General features: G+C 39.2%; 1 protein-coding gene across 1 annotated transcript; it reads left to right on the top strand.

Annotated features, from left to right (window-relative positions):
• Positions 1–223: 223 nt before the first annotated feature.
• Positions 224–12,810, top strand: LOC111234976 (E3 ubiquitin-protein ligase MARCH9-like). The gene is made up of 4 exons (XM_022763235.1): positions 224–654; positions 8,768–8,923; positions 10,636–10,828; positions 11,476–12,810. Exons 1-4 carry the CDS (start codon positions 322–324, stop codon positions 11,805–11,807), a joined length of 1,014 nt encoding a protein of 337 aa, XP_022618956.1. The 5' UTR covers positions 224–321; the 3' UTR covers positions 11,808–12,810.
• The last annotated feature ends 822 nt before the right edge of the window (positions 12,811–13,632 follow it).

Below are 13,632 nucleotides of genomic sequence, written 5' to 3'. Positions count from 1 at the left end.
GTTTGAGTAATGAATATTGAAAGAGTGTGTCGGCCAGCTGAAAGGGAAAATCTTTCATCCGCATTGGCTTAGACACACATGCCATCAGTTGGGGCGAGAGCCTTTATTTCTCTGGATTTCCAATTAGTAGTTGTGGTATTACAGATATAGCCAATGAAAATGAACACAGTGGGTGTATGAATAATAATAATAATAATAATAATAATAATAATAATAATAATAATAATAATAACAATAATAATAATAATAGAGGGAGAGGGGAAAAGACAAAAACACTTCATTTATTTATTCCAGTCTGGCGGATTCTTTATGTAGCCAAACATGTTCAAGTATCGGATCCGCATGTTTTTCAATGAACTGAAAGTCCTGGTGTTTATGCGATCCGATTCGAGACAGTCCGGCTCAGACACAGATAGACGGTCCACCACAATGCGAGGTCTGGGGATGGGCGGCTGCGGTTGGCCGCCTTTCGTCGACTGCCATTCCCGGGATGACGAGGAGGAGTACTACGGCAGCGACCCGCGGCCCCGGAGCCTGGCGTTTGAGGACAAGGAGCCCAAGCTGCAAGTGGGCCTGGACGCCGTGTCTCTGGCCAGCACCGCCAGCAGCCTGCGGACCCCCCAGTGCCGGATCTGTTTCCAAGGCCCAGAGCAGGTATAGACATGCAGCAGAGAATTGGTTCCTAATGCTGATGCCACGTCCTGTGTGGATGGCAGGCAGGGAGGCAGGGAGGCAGGCAGCCTGTTTGTTTCACATCTCTGTGCTTAAAACGTGCTGCACACAGCCTTTGTGGTGCCATCTTATACCATGCATGAAATACCCCACATCAGCAGCATTTTAGGAAGTTTGTATTCTTTTAACAAACACACACTAGGATCTTAATTCTAATCTGCCATTTTGATTTTTTTTTTTTTTTACACAGCAAATCACAAAGGGTCTCTGATTCAGTGAAGCTACTACAACCATCCTGTCCTACATCTCTCCCTCTCTCCTCCTCCCACCCACCTCCTTTAAAAAAAACAATCTAGCATTAGGCCCAGGTTTCTGACAATCATGTAAAAAAATAGTCAAGTCAGATTTATTTATATAGCCCAAAACCACAGATTTGCCTCCAAGGATTTCACAATCTGCACAGCATCTGCTACCCTGTATCCTCACACCTTTGATTTTAAAGGCAAATATTGTCCCTTTTTATCTCCTGACAAAAGATGACTGCTCAGTGATCTGGTTATCTAAATAACACTGTTTTCATAACTAAGCTAATCAGTGGTGGCGAGGCAGCAGTTCCCACACATCTGAAATCCGGCCAGCATAGCAACAAAGAAAGTTAGCCAATTAGGTCTGCAGGATGACAAATAGGCTGAGAGGGACTGAATATGCATGAGTCACAATCATTTTGTAAATGTAAATCAACTGTCCCCCGTCCACATTTGTCACAGAACAGGATGATCAAGTATTGATCTTTTGATGATCACGCTTCCTGGCCAGACAATGGTGTTGACTGTGATGATGAATGACAAGTTAAATGAATTTGTCATCCATGTTTTCTTTTTTTGTGTGTGTGCTTCTATTTCTCCTCTTTTTCCTCTCTGGTGCTTGGTTTTTCCTGAGCTCAAACAAAACAATAAGTAGTGCATCTCTTTGGTCTGTGGCCAAATGTCAGTCTCACCAGATGTGCAGAAACCTGTGCCGCCTGGCTCAGCAGGTAGTCCTGAAGCCTGAGATAATTAGAAACACTGTAAATCCTGTAGGAGCACAGATGGATATTACCACTTAGTCACTAGGATAGGCGTATAGTGTTATTACAGCCCATGTGCTAATTTATGACATCTGCCTTGGAGTTTCTATTGTGAGACATAGTAAAGTGGAGAGCCACAGGACAGCGTATAAATCAGTTCAGGGCTTGTTTTGGATACGAGGCCATTTGATGTTACAGACAGGGATCAACCCCAGGTTGCTGTCTTGCCCACTCAAACATCTTCCCTTAATAATAGGTTGATGTTTTGGGCTTTGGGCTCTCCGGCAAGGTGACTCATCGTGCAACATGGCTCTGAGCTGCCTCTTTAGCTACAGACAAAGAGCAAGCAAACAAAGCACTGAGGGAAAACCCTGAGACTACACTGCTACATCAGCTCCTCACTGTCATATTAGTTTATATATTTTCTTGCCTCCACAGCACTCAATTTTCTGTTCCGTACAAAGGGAAGGTGTCTCATACCTCCTTGGGTGCAGGGGGGGTGGGGGTGGGGGGGCACATTTGCCATTTTATTGTTATTTCATTATTCAAGCAGGTCACAACAGGGGCCAGGATCATGTCGCTGTCAGCGGGCCAATTACCCACAGACATAATCACCTTGCTCTGTGGGCTGCATTGAGTATGAGTTCTTATTAAGTGTCTGTCAAAGGTGTCAGAGTGTTCCATGGTACAGTAGCTGGGCCACTGATTTCACTTAGCGTTGTCTGGATTCACAGACGCAGTGCCAGAGCCTGCCGGAGGGGCCGGCCGTGTTGGGTTTGCACAGAGTTGGAGTAAGGAGGGGTGGTGGCGGTGGAGGAGGTGATTTTGGTGGTGGTGGCGGTGGACGCGGTGATCACCCCTGCCTGCCCTTTTACTCTTGTAGTGCCCAACAGCGATTTCCCCCAGGGACACACAGTCTGGAGCTGAGGAGGCACTTCCAAAAATTTTGGTCTAAAGGTTACGGCTGTGGAGGAAGACCATTTTCTTAGTCATAGAAGTGACACACCAAATTAACACCTTCATGCTCTGTGAAGTGGCCTTGAGGGACAAACCCACGCCAGATCATCCGTGCAGGAAGTGTTTGTGTGTGCGTAGAGGTGCTGAGCAGCCTCTATGTTTGTTGGAAAATGAACAGGGCCTTGTCTTTAATTTAATGTCTTTGGATGTTCTATATTTGTCCTGTCAACAAATCCAATAGAAGTATTGTGTGTGTATCCAAAGCCTCATATTTCTTATTCTTCAGTGCCATAGGGCTAAAACAGAAGTCCTTTAGATTAAATGACAAAATACATTGTTTGTCCATGTTCTACAGAACTACACATATATAAGCATTTCCTGATCTGATGCCCCTATCTGCTGGACGATATCCTTTGTCTGTGCCTTCCAAAGCCATTACAAATCACTGAAAAACAAGTTTATTTCATGATGTGATAGCGTTTTGGTTAAGATTTGGTTAGGTTTAGGCACAAAAATTACTTGGTTGGGGTTAGACAAACGCATGGGTATGAATGTTCTCTAGCTCTATGTTTTACCCAAAGCTACTCTGGATAGGAAGGAGGTTTCTTTAGATGAGTGGAAAATATATTTATTGTTTCCTCTTTTAGCTCTTGCTAAATTGCTCATCATGGATCTAAATCTCTTTCAATAAAAACGCTTTGCTTTAGGTTAAAATAAGTACTTAGTTAAGGTTAGAAAGTCAACCTGGTTTGGGTTTCGCTAAAGTTATTTCTCTAAGGTTAGAAGACATTCGTCGTCGTGGTTACAATAATAAACATGCAGTTAACAATCATGCTTAAAAGAAAAAATGTTGACTATTGAATTTAAACAAAAATAACAAAGCGCTACTTCCCATGTTAAAATCCATTGTTTTGTTGACCCATCCATCCACCGCCACCTCCTCTGTGTGTGGACTTAAACGTCACTTTACTTCTTCCTTTGCTACAGTCATAATTATTATGGCCACTAGAGGACTCTGTCACTTGAACGTTAATATTTTGCTGTTGTCGAGGACAGTCCCTAACAACACAGTATTGAGGCACAGTGTTACACTGGCTGACATGTTTCGTCATTACAATGAACCTGGACACTGTAGTTTATTTTGACTAAGTCCCACAAACACAGTCCGGCTACTGTAAATACTCACTAGAGTGCCCAATGTGTGTTAAACTGCATCTGAAAATAGTCCCCACCTAATGCTCTGTTTACTGCTGTTGAAGTTACATCTGCTAAAAATGACAGTGCCCAGCTGTTTTAGCAAATTATTCAGCATTTTATTTACAATTATATAATCTTTTTTTTTAACCTGTTTTTAAAGATTTAAGATCTTCAGAAGGAAGCAGTGGTCTTAGGGCTTGAGAGCAACTGGTTTTGTTTTTTTCAAGGGATTTGTTGACAGTAGGAAAAATATAAAATCTATAAAAAATTCCAGCCTTATAATGTAAAATTAGGTGGGTTAAGTAGGTTTATTTTAAGAGTGATGTATCTTTACAACTGACTTCATTGTTCACTCAGACACACTATATCACTACATGCTCTAGTTTTTTTTAGTATGACTACATCCTGCCAGTCCAGATGTGACCTTTTAAGTCTCATTATGTGTTTTTTTTTACTGTGTGTTGCCCTCAGGTAAAGGCACTGGCTTTAAAAAGAGAGAAACTGCAAATGAAAGAGAAGCATTTAACAAACAATGTGTTTCACCTCCATTTTCACTCAGTTGTTTTCAATTAATTGATCGATTTGATTTGATTCAGTTGAATACAGCTTTTACTTGCCCCTTCAGTATAAAAGTACTGATGTAAAAATGTAGATTATTAAAAACACCCTTAAAACTTATTAGTATTATTATCTAGAATAACCTTGTGTTTTCACTTCTGTTAGTGTTGAGAAAACCTCATATGTCAAATATTTTCCAGTGTGTGAAGCTCAAAATAAGATTTATTTACTAAGGTTCTTTCAGAGATGTAGTACAAAGTTCTCATCTAAAAGCAATTACATTTTAAGTCATTTAGATTGCTGTGCATCAAAAACAACCTTCACACCTTCAGTTTGGTTTCCTGAAGCTAAATTCACACATTCACGTCCTGTGAAATATTGAGCAGGATGATCAATTATTGTGAACATCAAACAACATTGCCTAAGAGTTTGAATCTTGAACCTTATTTTGGGATCAACTCAGGAGACACTTTGAAGAACTGTGAATGCAAATAACATGAGCTTTTGCATATTACTCAGCCTTATAGTTTTAATTGGATGCATATCCAGAGAGAATCCCTTTGGGTACCACATGGGTCTAAAACACGGTCTCTTATTCATCATAAATAGATGAGCTCCAGAAAAGACTCCTCTTGATTTTGGCTTTAGATAAAATGATTGGTCATCATACATATCACATTTTCTGCTCAAACAGCCTCTGTTTCAGGTAATGGTTTCAAATCATAATCACAGCTTTTAAAGGTCTTTGTTTTTATTCTGTTCTACTTGATCATGACATTAACTTTCTCATCTCAGCCTGAAAATGTTTCCTCATAACACACTCACACACACACACACACACACCTCAACGACAGCTTGACATTTTAGAAATGTTTGCTTTCATATTGTTTTTATTTAGTTCCTCATATACTTCTGACCTTCTCTGTGTTATCTTTATAATGTCAGCAGGCAAGTTATTTTAAAGTTTACGAGTGGCATGTGGCTCATCTGCCAAACCCAATCTTTTATACAGTGGGACACTTGAAGTCTTTTATTATGAGTGGGAAGGTCAATCGAGCCAGATGGGGGAACGATGCAGTGTAGATGGACTGAAAAAAAACAAAAACATGAAGCATTATTTGTGTCAACGTAATTCTCTGGTGCATAAACCCTGTGTTGATTAAACAGGCACTTCTCTGGCAAGTTACTGTAGACGTATTCTGATTCACATTTCTGAGTCACCATTTGTTAAGTGAAAGATTTTGAGCCCTGATGTTAATTAATTTTGTACAGAAAAACAAGCAAACAGACATGAGCTGATTTTAATCTGCTCTTTATTAAACTTGATTTCCATCATTTATGTGACCAATACGAAGAAGAAAAAAAAAACAAATGTAATACTAAATTCAATTTTTTGAGTTAGTAAATTGTGTGTACAGTCACTTTATTACACAATAAACTGAACCTGGTCTCACTCTATAAAGTGTGTACCACTACAAACATTATTTGCCAGAGAAAACCCACAACTTCAGTCTTCTAGACCAAAGCAATTAATAATGTTGTATGACATGCCACATCACTGACTTATGAGGCACCATAGTACACAGTAAAATAATACTACTACCAGCAATAAGCAAGGCTGGATTCTCAACCGGGCAAATGACAACTTCCCAGGGGCCCCAAAACCCCAGGGTTACACTCCTCTCTTTCTGCCTACATCATTTGATTAATCATTGATATGTTGGAAATTTGCTCCACTGAGGTAGAATATGGCCCTCCATCCTCCATCTTGTCTTCCCAGTCTTACAGACGGACTCTGTGTCAACATGTAGCTTTAAGACCTTGACTGTTTTCTTTTGATTTGTGTTGTAGTCATTTGTTGTAAAATGTTTTATCAAATTGCTTCAATCCTTTCCTGTGCTTCAATTAATTAACACACAGAAAACGTCTTGAAACGTATTATTCCATCATATGAGAACTGGAAGGCTGAAGCAGCAATAATTTTCCATTAACACTACGTCTGAATTATTTTCTTTGATAATCAAGTTGAAAATAGTGGAAATGTCCATCATTTTTCCCTGACGCCCAAGTTAACAAAGTCAAATTGCTTCATTTTGTCAGACCAGCTGTCAAAAAGCCCAAAATGTGAAGTTTACTATAGAAAACCAGAAAACTGGCAAATATTCACATATGACAACATGGTACCAGTGAACCGTTTGCATTTTTACTTTGAAAAAGACTTAAATTTTTACTAATCAACTAACTGATTAATCAGCTAATCATTTCATTTTATTTCTGGTTGGTTTCTGGTTGTCTGAGGAAATAATGAAACTACCAAGTACAATGTGGTTCAGTAGGGGCCAACAACAAGTTTTCCCTCCTGCGGTTTTGGGCAGTAACATTAGTTATGAAGATGTTACAGTAATGTGATTACTTTTCCAGTAACAACTATTGTAAGGGATTACAATTTGAAATTTGGTACTTACAGTACACCAACTAATCCAAGTAACACTCTGTTACTTTGACATGTGGGGTTTGGGGAAAGACACTAAACGGTAAACAGTAGAGTTGTTCTGATATATAATGATACTAGAATTGGAAATGGCTCTGATACTGTCTTAAATACTGTATCAAGTATTGTCTATGCACCAATCTGATGCCACATAATTTATTAATAAACTTTGTAGTTTTGCACCTGAATAAAACTGTAGTTCTGCAGTTCTGAAACAGTATGCCACACCATTTTTTAACATCTTAACAACATCTTAATTACAGAGGTGGTACTATAGGTAAATTTGTTTAGTTTGGGACAGAGCCAGGCTAGCTGTTGCTCCCTGCTCTCCATGTTTATGCTAAGCTAAGCTAACCATCTCCTGGATGTATGGCTTCATATTTTTTGTATACAGACATGAGAGCAGTATCAGTGCATTTCTCAACTATTCCTTTAGATTTACTTTTCCCTCAGGAAATTTGGCCCCTGTTTTATATCTTAGTCCAGTTTGCAAACAGTTTTTGCTTTTCAAAATCACAACCTTTGAATCTAACACCTGGAAACCTGGCAGTCAATGTGTATGTTTGATGTTTTCCAGACCTGTTTGTGTTAGCTGAGAGGTGTAAGTTTGTGATGAGGTTGGCTGAGTTTAACTCAGAGTTTGTGTGAATCGCCGTCAGGCTTCGGCAGCTCTCTTCTCCTTCATCTGCCTGCCCTTGAAGCCTCACCGCTCCCTGCTGTTGTTGCAGAGTGCTTACATGCCCCTTTGCCAACTGGGTCTCACATCAAGCTGTGCCCATTCATTGATTTACTAAAGATTCACTCCCATAATACCCCCCCTCCCCCCCCCAATGTTGTCATTTTAAATGTTTTCATTCAACAGTGTGTTTTTCTTTTGCTTTCCGTTAAGTGAAATGACGAGTTTGCAGAAGTCTGCTCCAAAACGTGCCGTCATTTTAAGCTGTCTGGCTAAATGGATGTTTGACGATGAATGGTGGTGACAGCCTGAGTGTGGTCATCCTTAATGTGGCAAATAAGCCAACAGACTTCAGGTGCTGACGTTGTGCTGAAGGGACAGTGGATTTGGCCCAAAAGCCACATTCTCCTGTCTCTTAGGGACTGTATGAAAATTATTAGGAAGGGGAGGGGTGGTCAGAAAAGGGGGAGGGTACTATAATTTTTGTTAGTCTAATTTTTCTGATTTTTTTTTTTTTTTGGAGAATAGGAGGCGGTCTTATATTTATATTCACTCCTTTATTCTGCATCATAACAGAAAGTAGAACTATGCTAGAATTAAATGTGTCATATAAAATTAGCTTATAATGCAAGTTTAGCACCACATGTAGTTTACAGTGTTACGAATATGACCAGCTCTGCACACATTCATTGTCTACAACCAATGTGTAACCAAGACACTTAAAGCTTTGTTTATGCCTGTAAAACTAAACTCCCTTATGTGAGTTTAGCACAGCTTTTATTAGCTGTTCTACTGGTTTATTTGTTTGTTTATTTTATTTATTGCTTCAAATATTGAGAGTGGCTGGAATATAAGTGGAACACATCATTGTTTGCAATAAATGTGGCTTCTATTGTGCGATCTGGTAGTGCATATTCTATTAAGATATCAAGATAAAATTGTGATGATAAGATGTTTTGATCAGGCTACATCACCATAAATTCTTTATATTTTACCTCTTTAGTAATGATTAAAGGAATAGTTCAGCATTTAAGGAAATATGATCATTTGCTTTCCTTCCAAGAGAGAAGGTTTTTTTAATAAATATATTTTAATAATATTTGTTTTCCACTGAATTCATCTTGCTGTGTTTTCCCTGTCTGTCCTGCAGGGCGAGCTGTTGAGCCCCTGCCGCTGTGACGGCTCTGTGCGCTGCACCCATCAGCCCTGCCTCATCCGCTGGATCAGCGAGAGAGGCTCCTGGAGCTGCGAACTCTGCTACTTCAAGTACCAGGTCCTGGCCATCAGCACGAAGAACCCTCTGCAGGTAACATGAATGGGAATCTGCACCACACATAAACAACAACCACACCAGCTGCTGAGTTACACATTTCAGCAACGAGAAAAACAATCTTTATGAAAACAACTTCACACTCCCTGCTTGGATTATTACTGTTGCAGAATTTGAACTAAAAAGCCACTGCAGCACTGATACTGTTCCTGTCCAAAATGAATCTGACTCATGCTGCACATGTGAGTGTACTTACAAACAGGCCAGCACAGCATGGCTCTGTTCAGTTCGGTCTGGCAAAAAAGTCTCCTCATCAGTTTCCTTTCAAAACACATCCAGCATGCTTTTTGACTGGGATTCAGGGTACTGGATAAATATCATGTAAACAAGATGCTGATAAGTGTGTGAATATGTAAACTCTGTCTCAACATGAAAGTAAACACAAATGCTGCTCTGCTCTGTGAGGTGTTGTATTTTTAAACTCATTATCGCATGGAGTAAAACAAGTTGCTGCCGCTGACACAACTTTTCATATCAACATACACAACGTACAAATGCTGCTTCATCAGACCCAACACTGTTTGCTAGAACAAATCTTGGGCCATCGCTGTGTTGTCAGGACTGTTTGCCATATTGTGCTGACACATTTTCCCTCTGCGTCACTGTCCTTCTGCCCCCCTTTTCAGAAGCAGCCAATGGTTCTAAAACCTATTGAGAGGGTGCCATGTGTGTGTGGTTGTTGGTTTGTCTGACATATTTATTATTGTGTGTATACAGTATATACCATGTAGAGTCAAGCTGAGAAAACCATACACTGAGTGATTTACAGAGACATATTGACTCAAAAAGGCTCAAAATGTTGCAATAAAATCATTTTGTTTTATAGTTTTATTTCTCCCATTTTTCTGTGTAATGAAACAATATATTTACAACCCTGGCAGCTTTATGCTTTGTTAAAATAACAAAATGAGAGCTCAGATTTCTAAATGAGTTCCTGTTGAAACGGGATACCATGCACGTGGGGTAAGGGCAGTTTAAAAGGTAATAAAGAAGACAAAAATTAATATATATGTCTTTCTTCAAACTCGAAAGTCATTAAGGGCAAAGCCTCTCATTTACAATGATATTGAGCAGATACAAAATGATAAAGATACAAGATAAAAGAAAAACAATCAATGAAAACAAACATATAAACAATTAATAAATAATGTAACATAAAATTAATTAAAACAGGTACAAATAGAAGTTAAAAGGTTTGAGATTACGGACTTAAAATGACCAAGAGGTACCAACAAATTCATTTTTAAAGACCTTGTAGTGAGTTCCAGGTGGAGGCTGCAAAGAAGCCAAAAGCAGTTCTTCCAAGCTCAGTATGAACTCAAGGGACATGGAGTGTAAGCCAGTCATTAGTCCTGGTGTAATGTGGTGCAGTAGACTAAACTAACATGAAGGTAATATATGAAGGCAGCTTTCCAATTTTCCAATAAGGGCGTTGTGAATAAACAAATACGTATGCAAGTCTGGCCTCTCAGAGAGAGGACCACCCTAACCTTTCTGTACAGGATGCAATGATGAGTGAGAAAGTCAATAAAAATGAACCAAAATGAACTTGGACTCAAGCAGAATTCTGAATGCAGGATTTTTACTTATAATTCAGACTGTTTACATTGTTGTATTGGTACTTTTACTTAAGCAAAGGATCTGCGCACTTCTTCCACCACTGATTTAGACTCTCTTCTCCTTTCCAGTGGCAAGCCATCTCCCTGACAGTGATTGAGAAGGTGCAGATCGCTGCCATTATTCTGGGTTCCCTGTTCCTCATTGCCAGCATCTCCTGGCTCATCTGGTCCTCCCTCAGCCCCTCAGCCAAGTGGCAGCGTCAGGACCTGCTCTTCCAAATCTGCTACGGCATGTACGGCTTCATGGATATCGTCTGCATAGGTAAAGGACAGGCAATAAAATATACAAACAAAAGCCATTCTAAATAGCACTGGCAGCAGCAGTTACAGATAAATTGTATGAGAATATCACATGAAAAGATGCACACAGTAGAAGGCTTAGGTGAGATGCATTATGCAACAAGAAGAGTAGCAAAGAAAGCAGGGTGTGCTTTTGAACAGCAACAAAAATATTAGTAATCATTGGTTGCATTATGCAAGGACAAACTAACATGATGACAAAAAGATGTATTCATTTAACATTCTGTTGGTCATTAAGGTCATAACAAAATTACAAAACTAAATAAGCAGATGGCGCATATAGGTAGGAGAACAGCCAAGCAAATTTTGATGATATCGCAGAGAATAACAGATTCTGTTTTCTAGGAGCAACCTGGTCGACTGTTAATGTGTAATTGTGAGTTGCCTGTGTAAGACAACACTGAGAACAGATGGCATCAGATATCTGCACTGTGATTATTGCCAACTGTCTAATCTCATCCACAAGCGAGATGGAAAGTTCCTACCTATGAAGCTGATTGCAGCTCGTGGGCCCTTTTAGCATAATATTTGATGTAAAGCATTGGGAATTCATTGGCTTTCATGTGCTGTCCTTCACCCTGTTCCTTCGGTTTTTTTTTTTCTGTCCAGGCCTCATCATCCATGAGGGATCTTCAGTGTATCGAATCTTCAAACGATGGCAGGCTGTCAATCAGCAATGGAAAGTACTGAACTATGAGAAATCAAAGGACTTGGGTGACCCGGTGAGTTCGAGCAGTAAGACGGGGGCTCGTGGCTCTCGCAGTAACCCTCACGGTCTGGCCAGCAGCAGCGGTGGGCGACAGAGCAGGAGGCTAAGAACTATTCTGAACCACCACTGTGGGTACACCATCTTGCACATCCTGAGCCAACTGAGGCCCAACGATCCGCGGATCAGTGCCGCTGCCAACCGAGAGGTGGTGATGAGGGTCACCACTGTATGAGTCTAACCAGGCATGTGCGGATGGGCTAGACCTCGTCTTTGCGTCCAGATGTAAATGAGTGGAGGGACTTATGGACCTAATATTAAATAATAAAGACTCATGTAGGCAACAGGAGCCCTGTGAGGAGCTGAGCGATGCCCGGAGCATCAACAGACAGCACACACTTGAGGATTTCTCCTCTTGTTTCGTACAACAAAAGGAAGCCAGATGCTCCTTTTCAATAATTAAAGAACTGATGTGAAAATAAGGACGAAAAAGCATTAAAAGACACCAAACATGAAATGTGGGGGGGGGGGGGTAAACAGGCTTTGTAACCTAGTCCAAGATGATGAGACGATTTTTCCAGTTCAATATCAGGATGCACAGAGACATTTTTGTTTTTTGTTTTTGATCCTCTTGGTTTTGATTTGTATCTATTCTTTTTGTTTTGTTTTTTACTCACTTTGATTTTGTACGGATGTATGATTTTAGAGGAAATCATGTAACTCCATACATGCCAAGCATTTCCAGACAACTATGTATAATGATCTTAAAATTTCTACAAGCTAACCAATGCTGGTAAATAGACCGAAAACTGAAACAAACCAACATGAGGGAGACACAGAGGAGACAACAGAACAATAAGTCATTACAAGTAAAAAAAGAGAAAAAAAATACAAAAGAAAAAAAAAAGAAATCAATAAGATTTCAGTGACACTTAACCTTTCTGCAATAAAGATACGTATGTACATTTCACAGGGAATTTTGCATGGGTATATAATTTTATTCTTCATCACATAACATAAGCACATGACAAATTTGCTCTATTTCGAATGGTGCTTGCCAAAATAAACACTTTAGAAACATCTGATTTCATTGCACCAACTTTTTGTCAACACGACAAATGGCAGTGTGTTACAGCTATTTCAGCTAAAATACAGATTGTTGCTGCTGTGTGCTGATTCAGATTTGATAATAAGTAAACTATTGGATTAAAAATGGGGATCAGATGATCTCTTACTAATCAGTCTCACTCTGTTTTTTCTTTACCCCACCTGTAGCTTAAAGCATGCGAGGTCTGAGTGTGTCGTTTTCCTGTGTGAAAATGTAGTGAGGTAATGCTGTTTTAGGGAAATAAAATGGGTCATCCTTTATTTACATTAGTTTTTTTTTCCATTTATTTATTATTTAAGTCTCCCTTAGGTAAAATGAAATCGCTTGCAGGAAAATCCTGTTAGAAGTAATTTAATCAGAGTAAGGCTACAGTGAGAAGTTGATCAATCAATTAGTAGATCGACAGAAAATTAATCAGCAACTATTTTGACAATCAATTAGTTGTTTGAGTCCTTTTGAATCAAAAAAACTCTCATTGTAAATTCAATATTTTTTTAAAGGGGGGGGTAGACTTGGAAACTGTGCTCATACATCACTATTTCCAAACATTTTATAGACTCTACGATTAATTGAGAAAAATATTCAGCAGATTAACTATATGAAAAAAATCATTATTTGCAGCCCTAGCACAAAGAATATTTGCAGCTCTTATAGTTTGGACAGTATAGTTTTTAGATTCCTTCCTCAACAAAAGAGAACTTTTGCATTCCTGTAATAACCTATAGGAGGAGGTGATACAGATATCACAAAGTATAAATCTACTGAGGAAATATAAACCCTCCGAATATAGGATAATAGGATAGGATAATATAATTCAGGTCAAGAATATCACAATAAATTTACTGTTGAGCACCACAGATATGTTATGAATGCAATAGGAATATTATAATCATACATATAGTGATGCTATAGTGGTGCTTGTATAAATAAAGGACAAAACAAGACTGAGACT

Source organism: Seriola dumerili, unplaced genomic scaffold (genome assembly GCF_002260705.1).
Source record: "Seriola dumerili isolate Sdu_G_001 unplaced genomic scaffold, Sdu_1.0 BDQW01000468.1, whole genome shotgun sequence".
In the NCBI taxonomy this organism is placed as follows: domain Eukaryota; kingdom Metazoa; phylum Chordata; class Actinopteri; order Carangiformes; family Carangidae; genus Seriola; species Seriola dumerili.
This window is presented reverse-complemented; position numbering and strand designations above follow the sequence as displayed.

Coding starts and splice junctions, on each gene's coding strand:
- LOC111234976 (XM_022763235.1), top strand. CDS start 322: ATGTTCAAGTATCGGATCCGCATGTTTTTCAATGAACTGAAAGTCCTG. Junction 8,924..10,635: donor GCACGAAGAACCCTCTGCAG/GTAACATGAATG, acceptor TCTCCTTTCCAG/TGGCAAGCCATCTCCCTGAC. Junction 10,829..11,475: donor CATGGATATCGTCTGCATAG/GTAAAGGACAGG, acceptor TTTTCTGTCCAG/GCCTCATCATCCATGAGGGA.